Genomic DNA, 23,637 nt, shown 5'->3' with positions numbered 1-23,637 from the left:
TTTATACAGGTGGGATGGGGTATTCATAAACAAATTTTTCTCCTTTCTTACCCAACTCTGATGTTTGAATATTTATAAGTGGTGCTTCCTTGTGTATTCCACATTTTCAGGTAATGTGGTGTAAGGAGCAGAGCAGGGGCCTGTGAGTAGGTGTCCTTGGGTCTAAATTTCCAGCTTTGTTAATTTCTGTTACTCAGTTTCCTCTTCTGTTGGGTATAGTATTTATTTGTACTGCTGGAGTGTTGTAAAGCTTAATTAATGTCTGTAAAAGTGCTATGAGATTCTTCCCTATCCGTCTCTGCATTTATGTAGCACTTTAATCATAATCTTTATGGTCATGATTAGATACCAAAACTACAATAATATGAGCTGTAATACTTTTACTGCAAAAATGTATTTTTAATTTAATTCTGAAGATACTGTAGAAGTCAAGATGAACATAGGAAAGCATTGATTGTGCTTGACTTTCAAACTGGGTCTCCAGTTTTGCAGGCACACCTTTGTATTTGTAATTAATTCATGTGTTTTTTTTACAGTCAATTTATCAATGGTTCAGATTCACAGCTACAAAAAATAGAGGCCAGTTTTGAAAATTGTCTCCTTAATGCAACACAACCTTGAGCTGTTGCAGGACTCTCTAGACTCGCTTTGTCCCTCTAAACTGGTCCTGTTTTAATTTAAAATCTTTCTCTAATAGGGAGAAACTAAGATGTGATCCCTCATCCTATTAACTGATGCATGAATAACTATGGGTGTGACTGTCCTAAGACTTCATAATCAGAACCCATACCTTGGGGTTTCAACTGCCTATGCTAAGTTACACAGCTACATTTATGAGATTTCAGTGGCATACTCCAGGGGTTCTCAAACTGGGTCAAGCCTCCAAAGTGGGTCAGGCTGTAGTTACTAAATATGCATGTGGAATTGGTTGCTTTGGGGCTATCGCGAATGTTACTGTGTATCACGTAGTAGTATTTTTCAGAAGTCTGAGGGTACATAAGGTAGTCATTTACTTTAACTTCAAATGCTTCTCTTATAGAGAAATCTGAATTAGTAACCATGGTATTTTCAGTTGCATAGCAGTGAACTTTAGAATCCTAGAGTGGGGCTTTCCTGGCTTTTCAGGGGAACTATATTGTTTTATCACAGTAAAATGGTGATTGTACCAACTAATGCCTGTCATCTGTGTTATATATGTTCAAATTTATAATGGAGTATGTGCTACTCTAGCCCCCAGTCTTAAACCATTGTGTGGTAGAGTGCACAACTGAATGAGGCAAATAGAAGTAGCACATAGTTGCTTCTCTTTATAGGGGTCCACTCCTACTCTCAATGAGAGTTTTGTCATTTACTTTGTGGGAGCAGGATCTGACACTGGTTTGGGAGGAAGAACTTATCAGTGTGTGGGAATCACTATTTTAGAGGAGCAAATTACTCTTACTTTCCTGGGGAATTATGGATCAGTTTAAGTCATATGCCCTGCATTGACTAGGGATATGTCTGCACTACGAAATTAGGTCGAATTTATAGAATTCGGTTTTTTAGAAATCGGTTTTATATATTCGAGTGTGTGTGTCCCCACAGAAAATGCTCTAAGTGCATTAACTCGGCGGAGTGCTTCCACAGTACCGAGGCTAGAGTCGACTTCCGGAGTGTTGCACTGTGGGTAGCTATCCCACAGTTCCCACAGTCTCCGCTGCCCATTGGAATTCTGGGTTGAGATCCCAATGCCTGATGAGGCTAAAACATTGTCGCGGGTGGTTGTGGGTACATGTCGTCAGGCCCCTGTTTCCTCCCTCCCTCCGTGAAAGCAAAGGCAGACAATCGTTTCGCGCCTTTTTTCCTGAGTTACCTGTGCAGACGCCATACCACGGCAAGCATGGAGCTCGCTCAGGTAACCATCATCGTATGTCTCCTGGGTGCTGGCAGATGCGGTACTGCATTGCTACACAGCAGCAGCAACCCATTGCCTTGTGGCAGCAGATGGTGCAATAGGACTGGTAGCCGTCATCGTCATGCCCGAGGTGCTCCTGGCCACATTGGCCAGGAGCGCCTGGGCAGACGTGCGCAGGGACTAAATTTGGAGTGACTTGACCAGGTCATTCTCTTTAGTCCTGCAGTCAGTCCTATTGAACCATCTTATGGTGAGCAGGCAGGCGATACGGATTGATAGCAGTCCTACTGTACCATCTTCTGCCAGGCAGGCAAGAGATGAGGATGGCTAGCAGTCCTACTGCACCGTCTTCTGCTGAGCAGCCATGAGATGTGGATGGCTTGCAGTCCTTCTGCACCGTCTGCTGCCAGCCAAAGATGTAAAAGATAGATGGAGTGGATCAAAACAAGAAATAGACCAGATTTGTTTTGTACTCATTTGCTTCCCCCCCGCCCCGTCTAGGGGACTCATTCCTCTAGGTCACCCTGCAGTCACTCACAGGGAAGGTGCAGCGAGGTAAATCTAGCCATGTATCAGTCAGAGGCCAGACCAACCTCCTTGTTCCAATAGGAACAATTACTTAGGTGCACCATTTCTTATTGGAACCCTCCGTGAAGTCCTGCCTGAAATACTCCTTGATGTAAAGCCACCCCCTTTGTTGATTTTAATTCCCTGTAAGCCAACCCTGTAAGCCATGTCGTCAGTCGCCCCTCCCTCCGTCAGAGCAACGGCAGACAATCGTTCCGCGCCTTTTTTCTGTGCGGACGCCATACCAAGGCAAGCATGGAGGCCGCTCAGCTCACTTTGGCAATTAGGAGCACATTAAACACCACACGCATTATCCAGCAGTATATGCAGCACCAGAACCTGGCAGAGCGATACCGGGCGAGGAGGCGACGTCAGCGCGGTCACATGAGTGATCAGGACATGGACACAGATTTCTCTGAAAGCATGGGCCCTGCCAATGCCTGCATCATGGTGCTAATGGGGCAGGTTCATGCTGTGGAACGCCGATTCTGGGCTCGGGAAACAAGCACAGACTGGTGGGACCGCATAGTGTTGCAGGTCTGGGACGATTCCCACTGGCTGCGAAACTTTCGCATGCGTAAGGGCACTTTCATGGAACTTTGTGACTTGCTTTTCCGTGCCCTGAAGCGCAATAATACCAAGATGAGAGCAGCCCTTGCAGTTGAGAAGCGAGTGGCGATAGCCCTGTGGAAGCTTGCAACGCCAGACAGCTACCGGTCAGTTGGGAATCAATTTGGAGTGGGCAAATCTACTGTGGGGGTTGCTGTGATGCAAGTAGCCCACGCAATCAAAGATCTGCTGATATCAAGGGTAGTGACCCTGGGAAACGTGCAGGTCATAGTGGATGGCTTTGCTGCAATGGGATTCCCTAACTGTGGTGGGGCCATAGACGGAACCCATATCCCTATCTTAGCACCGGCGCACCAAGCCGGCGAGTACATAAACCACAAGGGGTACTTTTTCAATAGTGCTACAAGCTCTGGTGGATCACAAGGGACATTTCACCAACATCAACGTGGGATGGCCGGGAAAGGTACATGACGCTCGCATCTTCAGGAACACTGGTGTGTTTCAAAAGCTGCAGGAAGGGACTTTATTCCCAGACCAGAAAATAACTGTTGGGGATGTTGAAATGCGTATAGTTATCCTTGGGGACCCAGCCTACCCCTTAATGCCATGGCTCATGAAGCCGTACACAGGCAGCCTGGACAGTAGTCAGGAGCTATTCAACTACAGGCTGAGCAAGTGCAGAATGGTGGTAGAATGTGCATTTGGACGTTTAAAGGCACGCTGGCTCAGTTTACTGACTCGCTTAGATCTCAGCGAAACCAATATTCCCACTGTTATTACTGCTTGCTGTGTGCTCCACAATATCTGTGAGAGTAAGGGGGAGACGTTTATGGCGGGGTGGGATGTTGAGGCAAATCGTCTGGCTGCTGGTTACACACAGCCAGACACCAGGGCAGTTAGAAGAGCACAGGAGGGCGTGGTACGCATCAGAGAAGCTTTGAAAACCAGTTTCATGACTGGCCAGGCTACGGTGTGAAAGTTCTCTTTGTTTCTGCTTGATGAAACCCCCCGCCCCTTGGTTCACTCTACTTCCCTGTAAGTTAACCACCCTCCCCTCCTCCCTTCGATCACCGCTTGCAGAGGCAATAAAGTCATTGTTGCTTCACATTCATGCATTCTTTATTCATTCATCACACAAATAGGGGGATGACTACCAAGGTAGCCCAGGATGGAAGGAAAATGCCACAAAGCAGTTTAAAAGTTTACAACTTTAAAATTTATTGAATGCCAGCCTTCTTTTTTTTGGGCAATCCTCTGTGGCGGAGTGGCTGGTTGGCCGGTGGCCCCCCCACCGCGTTCCTGGGCATCTGGGTGAGGAGGCTATGGAACTTGGGGAGGAGGGCGGTTGGTTACACAGGGGCTGTAGTGGCAGTCTGTGCTCCAGCTGCCTTTGCTGCAGCTCAACCATACACTGGAGCATACTGGTTTGATCCTCCAGCAGCCTCAGCATTGAATCCTGCCTCCTCTCATCACGCTGCCGCCACATTTGAGCTTCAGCCCTCTCTTCAGCCCGCCACCTCTTCTCCCGGTCATTTTGTGCTTTCCTGCACTCTGACGTTATTTGCCTCCATGCATTCGTCTGTGCTCTGTCAGTGTGAGAGGACAGCATGAGCTCAGAGAACATTTCATCACGAGTGCGTTTTTTTTTTTCTTTCTAATCTTCACTAGCCTCTGGGAAGGAGAAGATCCTGTGATCATTGAAACACATGCAGCTGGTGGAGGGAAAAAAAAGGGACAGCGGTATTTAAAAAGACACATTTTATAAAACAGTGGCTACAGTCTTTCAGGGTAAACCTTGCTGTTAACATTACATACATAGCACATGTGCTTTCGTTACAAGGTCGCATTTTGCCTACCCCCTCAACCCTCCCCATGGATAACAGTGGGGAACATTTCTGTTCAGCCACAGGCAAACAGCCCAGCAGGAATGGGCTCCTCTGAGTGTCCCCTGAAGAAAAGCACCCTGTTTCAACCAGGTGACCATGAATGATATCTCACTCTCCTGAGGATAACACGGAGAGAGAAAGAATGGATGTTGTTTGAACGCCAGCAAACATACACTGCAATGCTTTGTTGTACAATGATTCCCGAGTACGTGTTACTGGCCTGGAGTGGTAAAGTGTCCTACCATGGAGGACGCAATAAGGCTGCCCTCCCCAGAAACCTTTTGCAAAGGCTTTGGGAGTACATCCAGGAGAGCCGCGAATGCCAGGGCAAATTAATCCTTTCACATGCTTGCTTTTAAACCATGTATAGTATTTTAAAAGGTACACACACCGGAGGTCCCTTCTCCACCTGCCGGGTCCAGGAGGCAGCCTTGCGTGGGTTTGGGGGGTACTGGCTCCAGGTCCAGGGTGAGAAACAGTTCCTGGCTGTCGGGAAAACCGGTTTCTCCGCTTGCTTGCTGTGAGCTGTCTACAACCTCCTCCTCATCATCTTCATCCCCAAAACCTGCTTCCGTGTTGCCTCCATCTCCATTGAAGGAGTCAAACAACACGGCTGGGGTAGTGGTGGCTGAACCCCCTAAAATGGCATGCAGCTCATCATAGAAGCGGCATGTTTGGGGCTCTGACCCGGAGCGGCCGTTCGCCTCTCTGATTTTCTGGTAGGCTTGCCTCAGCTCCTTCAGTTTCATGTGGCACTGCTTCGGGTCCCTGTTATGGCCTCTGTCCTTCATGCCCTGGGAGATTTTGACACAGGTTTTGGCAATTCGAAAACTGGAACGGAGTTCTGATAGCACGGATTCCTCTCCCCATACAGCGATCAGATCCCGTACCTCCCGTTCAGTCCATGCTGGAGCTCTTTTGCGATTCTGGGACTCCATTATGGTCACCTCTGCTGATGAGCTCTGCATGGTCACCTGCAGCTTGCTACGCTGGCCAAACAGGAAATGAGATTCAAAAGTTCGCAGTTCTTTTCCTGTCTACCTGGCCAGTGCATCTGAGTTGAGAGTGCTGTCCAGAGTGGTCACAATGGAGCACTCTGGGATAGCTCCCGGAGGCCAATACCGTCGAATTGTGTCCACAGTACCCCAAATTCGACCCGGCAAGGCCGATTTAAACGCTAATCCACTTGTCAGGGGTGGAGTAAGGAAATCGATTTTAAGAGCCCTTTAAGTCGAAATAAAGGGCTTCATCGTGTGGACAGGTGCAGGTTTACATCGATTTAACACTGCTAAATTTGACCTAAAGTCCTAGTGTAGACCAGGGCTAGTTCTGTCTTACCTAAACATGCTAGAAGTAGAACTTCTGTGTGAAATGTACAATCCTCTTTTTCTTGTTCTTTAGCTTGTCTGTTCCTGTACTGAATATGTTGCTGAATGAACTACTATGCATTAGCAAAGTTCCTCCAGGAACTAAACATGTAGATGTGGACCTATCCAGTTTACCTCCAACCACTGCAATGGCTATACTGCTCTACAATAGATGGTAAACAAACTCTCTCCTTTGAGCTATTTTCATAGGTCAAATACAGAAAGAAAAGTGAATTAATCGTATTTAAATTTAATATTGGTTCTAAATTAGGCTGTTCAGAGAAGTGTTGAACTTCTGTCTTTAATGGGCATTGGTAGGGGTGGGTGTATGTGCATGCACAAAATGACACACGTTTTAGTTTGCTAATAGTTTAAATTTAATTTTACTTTTCTGTATTTAGATAAGATGTGTGCCACCTCAACATGACATATAAATCTCAAACTAAATGTATAGTGTCAATAATCTTCTTCTCTTTCATACTTTTGAAGTCACCTGGATGAGTGCAACAAGTGACTGGGTCTGAAGGGGCCTTAGAAAGAAAATATGCTGTGATGTAACAGAATATTGAACATAGATGTTTGTAGTGTGTTGGCTACTGAATTATATGTCTTAAATACCCTTATGCAGAGAATGTGGACAAGTTGTAAGGTTTTCTAAAATATAATCTAAATTGAGGGGTATTTTTAGCATGCATTGTTCTCTGCATATCACATGTTAATGAAAAAAGAAAAGGAGTACTTGTGGCACATTAGAGACTAACAAATTTCTTTGAGCGTAAGCTTTTGTGAGCTACGGCTCACTTCATGTGATGCATTCAGTGGAAAATACAGTGGGGAGATTTTTATACATAGAGAACATGAAAACAGTGGGTGTTACCATACACACTGTAACAAGAGAGTGATCACTTAAGGTGAGCTATTACCAGCAGGAGAGCTGGGGGAACCTTTTATAGTGATAATCAAGGTGGGCCATTTCCAGCAGTTGACAAGAACATCTGAGGAACAGTGGGGGGTGGAGGGGGGGAATAAACATGGGGAAATAGTTTTACTTTGTGTAATGACACATCCACTCCCAGTCTCTATTCAAGCCTAAGTTAATTGTATCCAGTTTGCAAATTAATTCCAATTCAGCAGTCTCTCGTTGGAGTCTGTTTTTGAAGTTTTTTTTTGTTGAAGAATTGCAACTTTTAGGTCTGTAATCGAGTGACCAAAGAGATTGAAGTGTTCTCCAACTGGTTTTTGAATGTTATAATTCTTGACGTCTGAGTTGTGTCCATTTATTCTTTTACGTAGAGACTGTCCAGTTTCACCAATGTACATGGCAGAGGGGCATTGCTGGCACATGATGGCATCTATCACATTGGTAGATGTGCAGGTGAACGAGCCTCTGATAGTGTGGCTGATGTGATTAGGCCCTATGATGGTGTCTTCTGAATAGATATGTGGACACAGTTGTCAACGGGCTTTGTTGCAAGGATAGGTTCCTGGGTTAGTGGTTCTGTTGTGTGGTTGCTGGTGAGTATTTGCTTCAGGTTGGGGGGCTGTCTGTAAGCAAGGACTGGCCTGTCTCCCAAGATCTGAGAGAGTGATGGGTTGTCCTTCAGGATAGGTTGTAGATCCTTGATGATGCGTTGGAGAGGTTTTAGTTGGGGGCTGAAGGTGATGGGGAGTGGCGTTCTGTTATTATCTTTGTTGGGCCTGTCCTGTAGTAGGTGACTTCTGGGTACTCTTCTGGCTCTGTCAGTCTGTTTCTTCACTTCAGCAGGTGGGTTGTAAGTTGTAGTTGTAAGAATGCTTGATAGAGATCTTGTAGGTGTTTGTCTTGGTCTGAGGCCACCATCATAAGGCCTAATCACATCAGCATATTCCCCCCCCCTCCACCCCCGCCACTGTTCCTCAGATGTTCTTGTCAACTGCTGGAAAGGCCCACCTTGATTATCACTACAAAAGGTCCCCCCCCTGCCCTCCTGCTGGTAATAGCTCGACTTAAGTGATCACTCTCGTTACAGTGTGTATGGTAACACCCGTTGTTTCATGTTCTCTATGTATATAACTCTCCCCACTGTATTTTTCATGGAATGCATCCGATGAAGTGAGCTATAGCTCACGAAAGCTTATGCTCAAATAAATTTGTTAGTCTCTAAGGTGCCACAAGTACTCCTTTTCTTTTTGCAAATACAGACTAACATGGCTGCTACTCTGAAACATGTTAATGAGAATAACAAACGATTCTGTGCTTAAATTTTTGTTTTCACTTTTTTTCCCATATAGGGCCATTAGGACCATTGTCCAAAGTAGTTTTCCTGTAAAACAAGTGAAACCTGGTCCACCTCAGTTAAGTGTGTAAGTCAGCAAATGTTCTTCAGAATGTTATTGACATCACATTTTTTGAGCGTCGTATAGTTCAGAAGCTGAATTTTCAGTTTGACGATTCCGCGTTAATAGCCTATAGAAGATTAAAATTATGAATTAGTGTATTCTTGAAAAATATATAAAATGAATGTATTCAGAATAAATCTTAAAAATATATTTGTCTGTTTAAATATGTTCCAGTTATATATGATCTTTGTAGCCTGACAGAGAACTTGGAAAGTCATGGAGGAAAGGGAGGCAGGTGTTCTTCACTGTGACTAGTAGGCTTAGGCCTCAGTCTAGTCTGTGTTTGGTAAATTTTTAAGTCTCTTCTTTACTTATACCAGGCTGGCTAAATGAGTCAGGTCATACTGTTCCAGACTGTCAGACTGAGAATCCACTGAGCTATTGGATTACTAATCTGCAATAATAAAGCTTTTTTTCATTAGCTCACAGGTTATTTCATTAGATATTTGGTATACTTAAATATAAAAATCCAAATTGTTTTGAGCAAAATATATAGGGTTTTTTTAAAAACTGCCTCTTGGATTGACATTTTTTACAACGTAAATCACATTGCCAAAATACTATGTCAGCTTTGTAGTCAGGAAGTCTGTTTATGAAAAGCAGTTATGTATTTCTGTAAAACAGAGGACAGATTTTAACTTTAGAGGCATAGCATACTTTGCCGTTTATTAAGAAAAATCCTCATTGTATGCATTAGATCTTTTTTTTTTTTTTTTAAACCTCCTATGTCTGTCTCTGAGACTAAACTGATCATTTAATGGGAAGATTCTCTATGGAGAGATCAGTTAAAATACCCCAAAGTTTTAAAACAGCAATTCATCAGTTCCTGCAAAAGCATATTTATTAATTGTGAAGCCCAAAAGTACTGTAGGTATTTAAGGGATTGGGCTACAATTCTAATTAACATAGTTGTTGGTTTGTCCTGTAATTAGGATTGTGACTTGCCACCTAAAAATCTTTTTTTTTTTTTTTTCCTTCAGAATGAATCAGATACAACAGGAAAAGGAACTTACAGAAAATATATTAAAAGTGGTGAGTGTTTTCCCTTTATTTTTGTTTAGATTTCAGACATACATGTGAGTGTACCAAAGGGTTTAACCACTAGAGGTGCAATGTAATATATATATTGCATCCGTAGTATTTTAACTTCAGTCTTTTACAGGATATCATGTTGGTTAATAAACTTTTTCACTTATTTGTATATCTGGGTTTTTCTGTTTATCTCTGGATAATGTAAAAAAATTTGCTTTGTGTAGTGAAAACGTTCTTTATGGCAGTCTTTTTTTTGTGTGTGTGTTCTCACAAATTGAGTAGACATAGGTGGGGGTATAGTCATGTGACAGTGATAATTACGTGACAGAATGCTTATGCTTTGAAATTGAATGGCAGCAAAAAGGAAAATAGATATATGTACCTACTTTAAGTTCTGGGTTCTTTTTTAGAATTCATCACTCACATGCTTCATATATCTAGCTCTCAACTATAAGTCCAGTGGTGCATAATGTGTTCTACTTTTTGTGGGGAGTAGAAAGATAGGAAGAATACTCTCCAAATTTGTGATAGTTGACATCGTTGAATTTATTGTTATGAAAACGTTTTTAAAAGAAAATGAAAACATTGCATTACTATATTGAACTAATTTATTCTGTGGTTTGTTTCCACTATTTTTCATGACTTTTTTTTTTCCAGATATGGAAAATGCTTTTTAGAACGCCAGTTTCTGTAGTGTCTCTTAGACAAATTGTACAGTTTTTATTTACTGAGATAATTATGTATCCAGTGCTGAAAATGTAAATCATTTTGAATAGGAAATTAAAATAATTCTCCTGTCCTATTCAAGCTTTCTGATAAGTCTCACTGTTTTTTAATTCTTCAGGAAACCTTATTCTCAAAGATCCTATGTGAAAATTTGCCAAAAATTGAGATTTGTAAAAACAAAATATCTCAGAATTTAGGACCCCAAAAGGCTATCTTACTTTTTCTTTCTTTTTTTTTTTTTTTAAAAATTCACTTATTAAAAATAAGTGAAACATTCAGATGAGGTGTCTACAACCCAACCATTGTAACTTGCTAATGCACTGGAAACTGACCTAAAATAAGGAAGTAAAGCTGACAAAAAGAAATTGACAAGTTTTTCTACTGTACAAATGGAACAAAATATAAAAAATTAAACGGAATAGATGGTGACAAGTAGGGCTCCAACCCTGCATTCAATGAGTGCCAAAAACTCTCATTGACTTTTGTGGGAATTTTGGATGCACAAGAAACGTGGGATCAGATGCTACGTTAGACTTTTACAATTGAAATTTTAGTAATAGGATATTTGTAACACAGGTAAGGAATGTGGTTTTTGGTTTTTTGTTTTTATAAAATATGTGAATTTAAACTCAACAATAAGAGAATAACTTGATTTTTAAAATGCACTTAAATTATTTTAGCTGAAAGAGCAGGCTGCTGATTCCATCCTGGTGCTAGAAGCAGCACTTAAATTAAACAAAGATCTTTATGTCCACACTATAAGAACTCTGGATTTATTAGCCATCGAGCCTGGTATGGTGAATGGAGAAACAGAGAGTTCCACAGCTGGATTGAAAATCAGTACTGAGGAAATGCAATGCCAGGTACGTTAAAGTTGCAAGCTTTTAGTTTAGTACTTATATTCCTTTTTTTTCCTCTAGACAAAGTCACTGAAGTGTTTTAATTTAGACTGTAACAACATTCTACGATTTGAACTTTTTGTCCCTCAATTAATCCAAATAAGATTATTTGTTGCTTCGGTTTTTTAAAATACATTAAAGCTGTTTCAGCATTGTAGACCTACTGCTGTTCATGCTTTTCCTCACAACCCCACCCCCTTTTTTTCTTCAGAGAAAAGAGAGAGGACGTGAGCCTTGATGTTGACATGGAAAGTTATTATAGAATTAGGGCTGTCACATAATTGCAGTTAACTCACGCAGTTAACTAAAAAAAAATTAATTGCTATTTAAATAGTTAATTACGATTAATTGCAGTTTTAATTGCACTGTTAAACAATAGAATACCAATTGAAATTTATTAAATATTTGTGGATGGTTTTTCTACATTTTCAAATATATTGGTTTCAATTACACCACAGAATACCAAGTGTACAGTACTAATTTTGTATTTATTTTTGATTACAAATATTTGCACTGTAAAAACAACAAACAAAAGAAGTAGTATTTCAATTCACTACATACAAATATGGCAGTGCGGTCTCTTTATGGTGAAAGTGCAATTTACATTGTAGATTTTTTTGTTTGTTTGTTTGTTTTTTGTTACATAGCTGCACTCAAAAACAAAACAATGTAAAACTTTAGAGCCTACAAGTCCACTCAGTCCTACTTTCTCGTTCAGCCAATCGTTCAGACAAAGAAGTTTGTTTACAATTATGGGAGATAATGCTGCCCTCCTTTTTATTTACAATAAAGTGAGAACAGACGTTCACATGGCACTTTTATAGCCGGTATTGCAAGATATTTACGTTCCAGATATGCTAAACATTCGTATGCCCCTCCGCACTTCAGCCACCATTCCAGAGGACATACTGATGATGCTAATTTTAAAAAAATGCATTAATTAAATTTGTGACTGAACTCCTTGGGGGAGAACTGTATATCTCCTGCTCTGTTGTACCCGCATTCTGCCATATATTTCATGTTATAGGAGTCTCAGATGATGACTCAACATACGTTGTTCATTTTAAGAATGCTTTCACAGCAGATTTAACAAAACGCAAAGAACGTACCAATGATAGCTTTCTAAAAATAGCTACAGCACTCGACCCACGGTTTAAGAATCTGAAGTGCCTTCCAAAATCTGAGAGAGATGAGGTGTGGAGGAGCATGCTTTCAGAAGTCTTAAAAGAGCAATACTCCGATGCGGAACCTACAGAACCCGAACCACCAAAAAAGAAAATCAGTCTTCTGCTGGTGGCACCTGACTCAGATGATGAAAATGAACAGGCGTTGGTCCACACTGCTTTGGATCATTATTGATCAGAACCCGTCATCAGCATGGATGCATGTCCTCTGGAATGGTGGTTGAAGCATGAAGGGACATAGGAATCTTTAGCACATCTGGCACGTAAATAGCTTGCGACACCAGCTACAACAGTGCCTGGTCTCACTTTCAGGTGACATTGTAAACAAGAAGTGGGCAGCATTATCTCCTGCAAATGTAAATAAACTTGTTTGTCTGAGCGATTAGCTGAACAAGAAGTAGGACTGAGTGGACTTTGTTTTGTTTTCGAATGCAGGTTTTTTTTACATAATTCTACATTTGTAAGTTCAACTTTCATGATACAGAGATTGCACTATAGTACTTGTATTAGGTGAATTGAAATACTATTTCTTTTGTTTTTTACAGTGCAAATATTTATAATTAAAAATATAAAGTGAGCGCTGTACACTTTGTATTCTGTGTTGTAATTGAAATCAATATATTTGAAAATGTAGAAAACATAAACAATAATAGAACACCCTTTAAATATTTTTTGAACAGCACAATTAATCACGATTAAAAAAATTAATCGTTTGACAGCCCTAACTGGAATCATATTGTTTTCTACAGAAATTCACAGTCTGTACAAACACATAATAAGCTACATTTCCTGCTCTGATGAGCCTGCAGTATAAAAAGACAGAAAACAAATGAAGGCCATGGGAAAACTTATACAACATATCAGAAGGAGAAGTGGGAGTAGTTTAAAGTATGTACACTGGACCCTCGCTAGAACATGGGGTTCGGGATCCATGCGCGTTAACGCGGGGACTGCGTTACCATGGATCCCAATTTAAATATTTAAATTTGGGATCCGTCGCTGCGACCGTGCTATATGCTAATCTGCGCTATAGCGAGGGTCCACTGTATATAAATGTCAACCTGAAACACTTACCTAAAATGTGTTTTTATTAATTTTTAAATTAACTTACTGTTTGATATTAAATAATGATTGTTGCAGGTCTGTTATGATTTGGGTGCAGTCTACTTCCAGCAGGGCTCCACAAATGCATCTGTTTATGAAAATGCCAAGGAGAAGTTTTTTAGAACAAAGGAATTGATTTCAAAGGTAAGCTTGATCATACATATGTTCAAACATTAGAGGTCTATAAACCGAATCTCCTTGAAAGCCAGCATACTAAACGTAGCTTAAAAGATTAATTTTTTTTTTCAAGAACTACCTAAAAACTCCACCAACAGAGTGCTTAAACTCAAGCTTCAGCAATTTCAGAGGCATGTATCCCTGAAGTTAAGTGAGTGATCTTCCACTGGACACTGGTGTCTCAAATCCCTTTTGGATAAAACCAGTTTTATAGTATGTAAGCCCCTTTAGTTCTTACACACTCAAATGCTATGGTAATGGACATGGTGTAGATGCCTTTCCTTTCATACTCTTGCAGGCAGCAGTCCCCTGTACAGATACGCAGTTTTGAATGTAACTGACTAGCCTATGGCCTGCAAATTTGTGTACTTATAGAGGATTTTGAGATAACTATTCCAAATGTTGATGATTTGGTCAGTGGATGAAATATAGGATTGGACAACTTTCCAGTTACAGATAGCCATAGAAAGGTTATGGCATGTTTTGCTCAAAAATCAAACAAGAACACTTCTTGAGATGGTACCTCTTCAAAATGAACATGTATGTGTGCGCCAAAGAAGAGAGTTTGACAGGTATGGTTTCTTTTAGGTGTAATTGCAGATCTGACAGACAACTCACTTAGTTTTCTACAAATTTCTCCACTTGTTGAAACTTTTTTTTTTAGAGAGCGGTTGTCATCTCTCTGGTTTGATTGCCTATCTTGTATGGTATATATTCACTGGACATTGAGCTTATAGTGGAAACCTATTCATCTATAGATTGAAATAACTTTGCAGTGAGCAGCAATTCTATAGCTGTTTCTCTGGGTTGGCAGTGCTTGCTGAAGACTTTTCTCTGCTCAGGATAAATAATTATAAAACCATTTTTTAAAAACCAAAACTTTACTGGGAAGAATCCCATACTTCCACGCTTCTTAATAGTGATACAGTGATACAAGAATGTTTCCCTGTGGACTTTCTCACTACAGCAGCAAATATTCTGAGGAAAGTTTTGGTTCGGCATATTTCCTACTGTAGTTGAGAAGGTGACAGGCAATTGTTAGGCAAATTTCCATCTCGTTTTGTTTGGATTCTTCACTAAAATAGAATAGAGATGGAGGAATCGTGGAAAAAGACCACAAATTGTCTTAGGAGCTGAGCTGGATAGCCTTTCTCAGCATATTTTACCATGCCGTGTATATGTTGATATCATTTCATCTTTCTTTATTACCAGAAATCTGGTTGGCAAATGTGCCTTTTTACAAGAGGAAAATGTTTTTATCTACAGATGAGCCTGCTTTAAGTTGATAGAGGTTATAGAATTTCTAGCAGTTGAGAGAAAAACTTGTGGTTTATACCATTGTGAGAAGTTGTCTCCCACAACTAAATCATTGCATTTCAGTCCAGAATTAGCTAAAACTGTTCTCGTGCAAAAACCACAAACTTAAAATAACAACCCCCCAAAAAACCACCCACAATTTTTTTTCTTCAGATATCTTTTAGGATTTGAGACTAGAACTTCTGTTTTGTTTATCAACTCATTTTTTCTCCTCTGTCTCTTTAAAACAACTTAAAAACTACAGTTGCACTCCAGATAGTAGTAGAATTTTGATCTTTTTTAAAGATACAAACTCCGTCAATGTGGCTGTTTTTAAACAGAAGCTTTGTCTCTATCGGCCACCTTCTCTTCTTTGTTTGATTCATTCAGTTAGAGGAAGCTTATTAAAAAAGGGAAAGCTCATGTTGGTTAAATGTAGAAGTTGTGTTAATACAGTGCTAAAGTTATACTAGTTTTAAAATAATTTAGAAAATTCAAAAGTTTAGATTTCCACAGTAGTAATGCCTTGGCTGTACAGCACATTCTGTGTTCTATGGTATTGTAACAGTAATATATTAAACTACATATTTAAGAACAATAAACAGGAATAGGAGATACATGTGCAGTGTGGTTGTTAACATTGCTGTAGAAATCCAGAACACTTTATTTCCTACTTCTGATTTTTTTAGATTAAAAACTTAATATTCTGTTCATTTTAGGATGTGGGTTTATTTATTTGCATTTAGTTTTGTAGTTCTTCTAAGGTCCTGAAGGGAGGAGGCAAAAGGGGGAAATAAATGGTCAGTAGCTGAATGTGCAAGTGTATCATATCAGTGATCAACTTGGACCAAACTTTCAGTATTACTAAAACAACCTTTAATAAAATCTAAGATGATAAAAATGTTTCCACAATTTAAAAACATTTTCCTGCCTCACTGTGAATCCAAATATGAAATCATAATGACAGTGGCATTTCTGTCTGCTTAGTCAGTGAAAAATCAAATGGAAAGAGCACATGTGAATAGAAAAAAAAATTAACTGATTTTTTTTAAAAAATCTTTTGCTTTTATTTAATATTGATAATTCCTTAAAATAGAAGTTGTGAATGCTCAACATTGCTCAGAATTAAGCCCATAATTATTCATAGAATCTAGGTAGCTAAAATTTGATGTGTTCTTATTTTACAGATTGGTTCATCATCACTTCATTGCACCATAGATGAGAAGAGGTTAGCTGGGTACTGTCAAGCTTGTGGAGTTCTTACATCATCTTCCAATAGCACATCACAGCAGTCAACTCCTTATAGTCAAATCCATTGCTGTATGAGATGTGGCAACTATCAGGTAAAGTACTGAAAAAACAATTTGGAGTCTTTTGACTTGAGTGAGTTCATATCTAAGATTTCTTCTTCAAGTAGTATCCACAGTGCTCGACTGTAGGTGTGCTTGCGTCCCTGTGCTGCTGATCAGAGAACTTTGGTAGCAATGTCCATTAGGATCACCCATGTGCTGTCCCTCCCCATGCCCTGCCATGAGGCTAGTCAGCACGCAGGCTAACCCACCTCAGTTCCTTCGCAACTGCCCTGGCTAGATCGTTACTTTCTATTCGCATGTCTGTGGTTAGTATAGTTTTGGTTTTTCTTTACTCTTTTTTCTCTCTCTCCCCCCCCCCCCCGCCCCCCCTCCAATTTGATTTATTTCCCCCCTGCTTTTTTCTTCCTCGTTGGGGACCCTTCCCCCAGTGAGGTATTCCCGGTTCGCCGGACTTCAAGAAGTGCCTCACTTGCAAGGAAACAATCCTGGTTGCAGACAAGCACTCCCAGTGCGTTTGCTGCCTCAGGGAAGGCCACATCAGCAGAAGTGTGGTTTCTACCAGCAACTTGGGCCACGGTCACATAAGGGTAGAGAGCTTCGACAAGATTATCTTCATGCAGGTGACTCTGAGACCCTCTCAGTACCCACGCCACAAGTCACTTGGCAGACATGAGTCATCCCCAAATTCCTCTATGTCTAAAGGCTCTTGAGTCGAAGAAGCAAATTGCTGACCCTTCTCACAAGTCATCAAAGAAGAAAGTGGGAAGCACCCATAGTGAGCCCCAAGATAGGTACCTCTGTGTATCAGACATACCGAGGTCCCTACTTCTCAGTACTGGAATCTCCACACCTAACCTCTGCCTAGCACAGGAATCATCCCTGCTGCCATGAGAGCGAGAGTTCAAACAGTGACCAAAGGAGGTGGTGTGTCAGTACTCCTCCCAGGCTCCATATGGTACTCAATATACCCTCAGATCACCCCACCATCATCATCCTGGTACGGTCGCCCATGGGCACCACTGGTGGGCTCTGTCACCACCACTCTAGTGGCAACATTGGGACCTTGGGTGCCATATTGCCAGCATGCCTCTCGAGCTTCGAGCCTCACCCGTGAACCCTTGAGGCACACCCCCTTGGCCTCAGCGTCCAGCGCTTCGGTGCCTCCAGAAGACATTATGGAGGAACCCCGAAGACCATATTCTCCTCCTCCCCAGACAAAGCTGTCATGCTTTCCCCACCATCTCTTGCTGACGACTTTCGTCTCTTCCAGGATTTGGCAAAGAGTTGCAGACACTCTCTGTCCAAATACCTCTAGAGGAAGTCAAGGATACTCACCATCATCTGCTTGACATTCTCCATTCATCCTCTTCCTCAAATATAGCCCTTCCTATTAACAAGGTCATCTTGTACCCGGCAAGAACCATCTGGCAAACTCCAGTATCAGCAGTGCCTGCCTGCAAGCGGGAGGACAAAAATGCTATGTCCCAGCTAAGGAATCTAACTTCTTCTCCCGCCCTCCACCCAACTCTATCATAGTGGGTATCGTGACCTCCCACGGCCATCAACACCAGATGGGGTCCACTCCCTGTGATAGGGACTGCACACGCCTGGACCTTTTCAAAAGAAAGGTGTAGTCCTCGACCACGCTTCAGTTCTGTATTGCCAACTGCCAAGCCCTCATGGTGAAATATGATTATATAAATTATTGAAAACTGAATGATTTTATTGAACAGCTGCCAGCGTCACATCATGACCAATTAAAGGCCATTATTCAGGAGGGCTAGTTAGTAGCAAAGACAGCCCTCCTCCCCTCTACTTCAGAGTTCTTGTCAATGACTGCGGTAGAGAAGGAACTGAGGGGGTTATTGTGCGCTGACTAGCCTCATGACAGGGCATGAGGCTAGAGAGTGCATGTGCAGACCTAACAGACACTAACTACTCCAAAGTTCTCAGATCAGCAGCTCAGGGATGCAAGCACACCTACTGTGGAGCACCCACAGGGGGGCACATCTTGAAGAACCATTGTTACTGCACAGGGTGAGTAACTTCCTTTTCTCAGGGTGACTATAGTATGCCATGGAGGCATTGTTACCTAGGAATTAGAGCAGTGGTGGGCAACCTGCGGCCCATGAGGGCAAGGTCACCAAACTGTTTGTTTACATTTGCACAGCCACCTGCAGCTCCCAGTAGCCGAGGTTCACCATTCCCGGCCACTGGGAGCTGTGGGCGGCCGTGCAAATGTAAACAACTGGTCTGGTGGCCTTCCAGCGGCTTGCTCTGATGGGCAGCAGGTTGCCTACCACTGAATTAGAGGGATGTTGCAGTCAAAACTTGTTTCTCTTTCCAACTTTTCTAGTGACTCACTGTGTGACTTTAGGGAAGTAATTTAATCTCTGCTTTGGTTTCCTGATCTGTAAATAGGGTATAAAACCTACCTCATAAAGGAGGTGGAAGGTTTAATGAACAGTTTGTAAAGGGTTTTCAAGGTCTCATTTAGTTGCAGGTTGGGTGGTGGGGACAACTTAGTTCGATCAGTTACATTTGATAGCCTTGTCTATTAATGTGTAGTTAGAGAAATACCGTTTGAAATTGATACAGTATTTATCTGTTTATGTTCTAGGAGTTAGTGAAGATTTTTCTCGAAGATAATCGAACTCTCAGTTTACCTGTTCAGTTCAGACAGTCTGTGCTGAGAGAACTCTTCCAGAAAGCGCAGCAGGGGTGAGTAGTTTAGCATTAGCAGCTGTATAACAGTAATGCCTAGGAGCACCAGTCATGAACCAGGACCCCACTGTGCTAGGTGTACAAACACAGAACAAAAAGTCATTCCCTCCCCCCAGAGATCTTGCTGTCAACTTGAATGATGAATCTTTGAAACTAAAAAAACAATTTTCTATTGTTAATGCTTTCCACAGAAACTGTCTGAAGAATTTAGACACAAGTAGTTAATTGGAGGAAGGTCAGTCTTGTGATGAGAGAAACTGAACATTCTGCATAAATACAATTCCTCAGGCATGTATTTCACTAGTGTCGCGCAATGACAGAACTTCTTATAAAGAAGGGTAACATGGATATGAAAATGTCTGTGAAATCTTTTTCACTTAACTGTAAGCTTTAATGCCCTTTAAGAGCTTTCCCAAAACCTGCTACTCTAGTCATAGCTGTTCAGGCAAACCATTTGAAGCCCATGGCTCTGGAGCAGACATGAGCATTCTTAAGAATGTTGGGAGGGGCCCTGATCCAGGACTGAGACCCCGAGGCACTGCTGTAATACAAATAATCATTTTTAAACACTATCTTTTATGGACATGCTCAGAGCAATGTTAGACAACACGGTGCTTAAAATGCTGGTGGTTATCTGTTATCCTGTCTAGACACGCTTTGCGTGGCTGTCAAAGAAGGTCTGTAATCTTACTGCGTTTTTTGTATTCATGCAGGAATGATGCTCTAGATGAAATCTGTTTCAGAATCTGTACATGCAACACTGTATGTGATGTAATGCAGGGTCGAGCAATTGGTATTCAGTTTAACCAACTATTTCTTAAACCGAGCAAAGAGAAAATAGACTTTCTTCTTGAGGTAAGATGTGAGTCTTGAGACTGAAAGGACACTGTTAACTGAAAAATCTAATTTCTAACACCGTAAAATTTGTAAAACTGAAAGATTAGAGGTGAAAATGTTTTTCTCTAATTTTGAGCTTACTTTGTACATTTCAGATGGTTCAGTATATAGTCAGTCCCACTTCTGTGTTGATAGTTGACTCACTTCTTTGATTCAGGAACAGAGGTACCCATTTCTCCAAACGCTGTGGCAGTGAAGCTGCCAAAGTTTCCAAGTTTAATTAGACATTGCCCTGTTTTTCCTTAAACAAAAAATATTTATCTTAATTTCTAAATTATGAAGAATTGTCCTGGAAAATGTATAGATCCAAGAGGAGCCAGAGAGGGGAGTAGAAGAGCATTCAGGGGAAGGAATTTGATGTCCTCCAAGACTCCTTCACTGAGCTGGGGAGGGAAGGAGAAGACAGGGAAGTGTCTTGTTTTTTCTCCTCACCGTCCTTCAGTGGAGCTAAAGTGGGAAGCAGAGAAGTGATCAAGAAGGTTTAAAAGGTTTCTTCCCGATCCCCTAGTGCCACTCCAGGAGCCAGAGAGGGGAGCATCTAGGACAGGCATGGGCAAACTACGGCCCGGGGGCCGCATCTGGCCCTCCAGACGTTTTAATCTGGCCCTCAAGCTCCTGTTGGGGAGCGGGGTCAGGGACTTGCCCCACTCCACGTGGCTTCCGGAAGCAGCGTCATGTCCCCGCTCCGGCTCCCACGCACAGGGGCAGCCTGGGGGCTCTGCAGTCCTCCCCCACCCCAAGTGCTGCCCCCACAGCTCCCATTCGCTGGGAACTGCGGCCAATAGGAGCTGCAGGGGCAATGCCTGCAGACAGGGCAGCATCAGAGCCTCATGGCCATGCCTCCGCGTAGGAGCCAGAGGAGGGACATGCTGCTGCTTCTGGAAGCTGCTTGAGTTAAGCATCACCCGGAGCCTGCGCCCTTGTCCCCCTTCCATGCCCCACCCCTGTTTCCTCTCCCACCATCTAAACCCCTCGGTCCCAGCCGGGAGCACCCTTCCATGCCCCAACCCCAAATTTTGTGAGCATTCATGGCCTGCCATGCAATTTCCGTACCCAGATGTGGCCCTCGGGTGAAAAAGTTGCCCACCCCTGATCTAGTAGGAAGTCTCTCGTTCCTCAGACCTTTGCAGCGAACCATGGAGTGTGTCCCTAGGACACATCCAGCCACAAGAATTAGAGGCTTCACTCCAGGTCTTCTCTATAGGTTGGAAAGAATAATGCGGCTGGGGGGAAGGGGAAGTCCTCTGAACTTCCCAACACGGCCTAGTAGAAACAGTTGGAAGAACAGAAGCTGGAGACCCCTTCATAATGCAGAGGAGAAATATTGAAGAGCAGCCCTTCCGCTATACAACATCGTGGGTTACTGGAGGGAAAAAGGGAAGGTTGAGACTCTTCCCTCCAATGAGCTGGGTAGGGTCAAGGGAGGGATCTTCATTCCACTGTACCCTTTCTGGAAGCCAGAGCCTGCTTAAAGTGGGAACATGATTTCTGTGGGAATCAAGAATTGGATGCCACAGAACATCTTACAGAGGTGACTTGCAAGTTCCTATCAGTACAGGTACTGATTGTTTGTTATGTGCCGATTGAAAAGGAAGACCTCCAATTTCAATACAAAAGCTTAGCTATTTTTAAGGACTGTTGAAGTGGCAGCCAACTGTCTCTTGCTCTGTTTGCTGTCTCAGCAAAAACTATGCCAGTGGTTGCACAGCCAGCATGGAATCCTTCTGAGGGACGGAGTTTAATTATATTTGAGGCGAGTTAAGGAAATGGGTTTTCATTCCCTTGTTAAGTAGCTTTAGGTTTGTTGTTGTTTACCCTAAAACCATTTTTTAAAACTCACTCACCTCAGCCCCATATCTTCTTTCTTCTAGTGGTTTTGTTGGTTTCCTTCCTGTTGGTTTTGACATGTGGTACTTTGTGCTATGTCCAGTATAATGCGTGCTGGAGTATTTCATGGAGAATGAGTTGGCAGTCCACAAATTTTGAAGGGTTTTGTTATAATCACTTACATTAAATGCTCCTCCTACCTTTACACTTGGGATATTCAGGGTATAACCCTGTATTTTTTACAGGTAGTTAAAACTTTACAGTTTAACTTTTTAAGATGATATTTTGGGTTAAGCTAAAATTAAAACTGCTCATGCTCCCAAATCAGTAATAGCGTAGAGTTTTACAAACAAAACATATGAAACTCGCAAAACTGCTTTTTGAGGTGGTTCTAGGTTTCCTGGGCAACAGTCAATAACATCATAAGCAATACTGGCAGTGTAATAAAATGCAAGAACATAAAACAAAAGTGCCCTTTAAAGAAAAACTGTATAAATGATGATGAAATACCGTAAATCTTGGATTTCCAGCTTACTTTAATTCGACAGTCCTGTAAGGAGCACTCATATTTGAAAACACATATGGAAATCACATATGTGATAGCCACTCACTTCAGCAGAAAGAACGAGGAGTACTTGTGTCACCTTAGAGACTATCAAATTTATTTGAGCATAAGCTTTCGTGGGCTAAAGACCACTTCATCAGATGCATGCAGTGGAAAATACAGTAGGAAGATAGATAGATAGATATACAGATAATGTGAAAAAATGGGGGTTGCCATACCAAATGCTAGGCAGCTCTCTAATACCACATTCTACAGGCCATTACCCTCTGATCCCACTGAGTGTTACCAAAAGAAACTACAGCATCTGCTCAAGAAACTCCCTGAAAAAGCACAAGAACAAATCTACACAGACACACCCCCTAGAACTCTGACCAGGGGTATTCCCTCTGCTACCCAAGATCCATAAGCCTGGAAATCCTGGACGCCCCATCATCTCAGGCATTGGACCCTGACAGCAGGATTGTCTGGCTATGTAGACTCTCCTCAGGCCCTATGCTAACAGCACTCCTAGCTATCTTTGAGACACCACTGACTTCCTGAGGAAACTACAATCCATCGGTGATCTTCCTGAAAACACCATCCTGGCCACCGTGGATGTAGAAGCCCTCTACACCAACATTCCACACAAAGATGGAGTACAAGCCGTCAGGAACAGTATCCCCGATAATGTCACGGCAAACCTGGTGGCTGAACTTTGTGACTTTGTCCTCACCCATAACTATTTCACATTTGGGGACAATGTATACCTTCAAGTCAGCGGCTCTGCTATGAGTACCTGCATGGCCCCACAGTATGCCAACATTTTTATGGCTGACTTAGAACAACGCTTCCTCAGCTCTTGTCCCCTAATGCCCTTACTCTACTTGCGCTACATTGATGACATTGGACCCATGGAAAAGAAGCCCTTGAGAAATTCCACCATGATTTCAACGATTTCCATCCCACCATCAACCTCAGCCTGGACCAGTCCACACAAGAGATCCACTTCCTGGACACTACGGTGCTAATAAGTGACGGTCACATAAACACCACCCTATACCAGAAACCTACTGACCGCTATATTTACCTACATGCCTCCAGCTTTCATCCAGACCACACCACACTATCCATTGTCTAAAGCCAAGCTTTAAGATACAACCGCATTTGCTCCAACCCCTGAGACAAAGACAAACACCTACAAGATCTCTATCAAGCATTCTTACAACTACAGTACCCACCTGCTGAAGTGAA

At 42.1% G+C, this 23,637-nt stretch overlaps 1 protein-coding gene across 2 annotated transcripts in view; it reads left to right on the top strand.

Moving 5' to 3' along the window:
• Positions 1-23,637, top strand: part of INTS8 (integrator complex subunit 8) — a 71,725-nt gene that overhangs the window by 4,580 nt on the left and 43,508 nt on the right. For both annotated transcript variants that reach the window (XR_012637988.1, XM_074944083.1), the window contains exons 3-10: positions 6,319-6,459; positions 8,556-8,627; positions 9,644-9,695; positions 11,102-11,284; positions 13,645-13,752; positions 16,269-16,424; positions 19,015-19,115; positions 19,832-19,973. Coding sequence is in view for 1 of the 2 variants with exons in the window: in XM_074944083.1 (XP_074800184.1) it covers positions 6,319-6,459; positions 8,556-8,627; positions 9,644-9,695; positions 11,102-11,284; positions 13,645-13,752; positions 16,269-16,424; positions 19,015-19,115; positions 19,832-19,973 (955 nt within the window). In the remaining variant the exon portion in view is untranslated. The remainder of the gene's footprint in view (positions 1-6,318; positions 6,460-8,555; positions 8,628-9,643; positions 9,696-11,101; positions 11,285-13,644; positions 13,753-16,268; positions 16,425-19,014; positions 19,116-19,831; positions 19,974-23,637) is intronic.

The sequence above is a fragment of the Natator depressus genome, chromosome 2, assembly GCF_965152275.1.
Source record: "Natator depressus isolate rNatDep1 chromosome 2, rNatDep2.hap1, whole genome shotgun sequence".
NCBI classification, from domain to species: domain Eukaryota; kingdom Metazoa; phylum Chordata; order Testudines; family Cheloniidae; genus Natator; species Natator depressus.
Note: the sequence above shows the minus strand (reverse complement) of the source record. Positions and strands in the feature narration are given on the sequence as shown.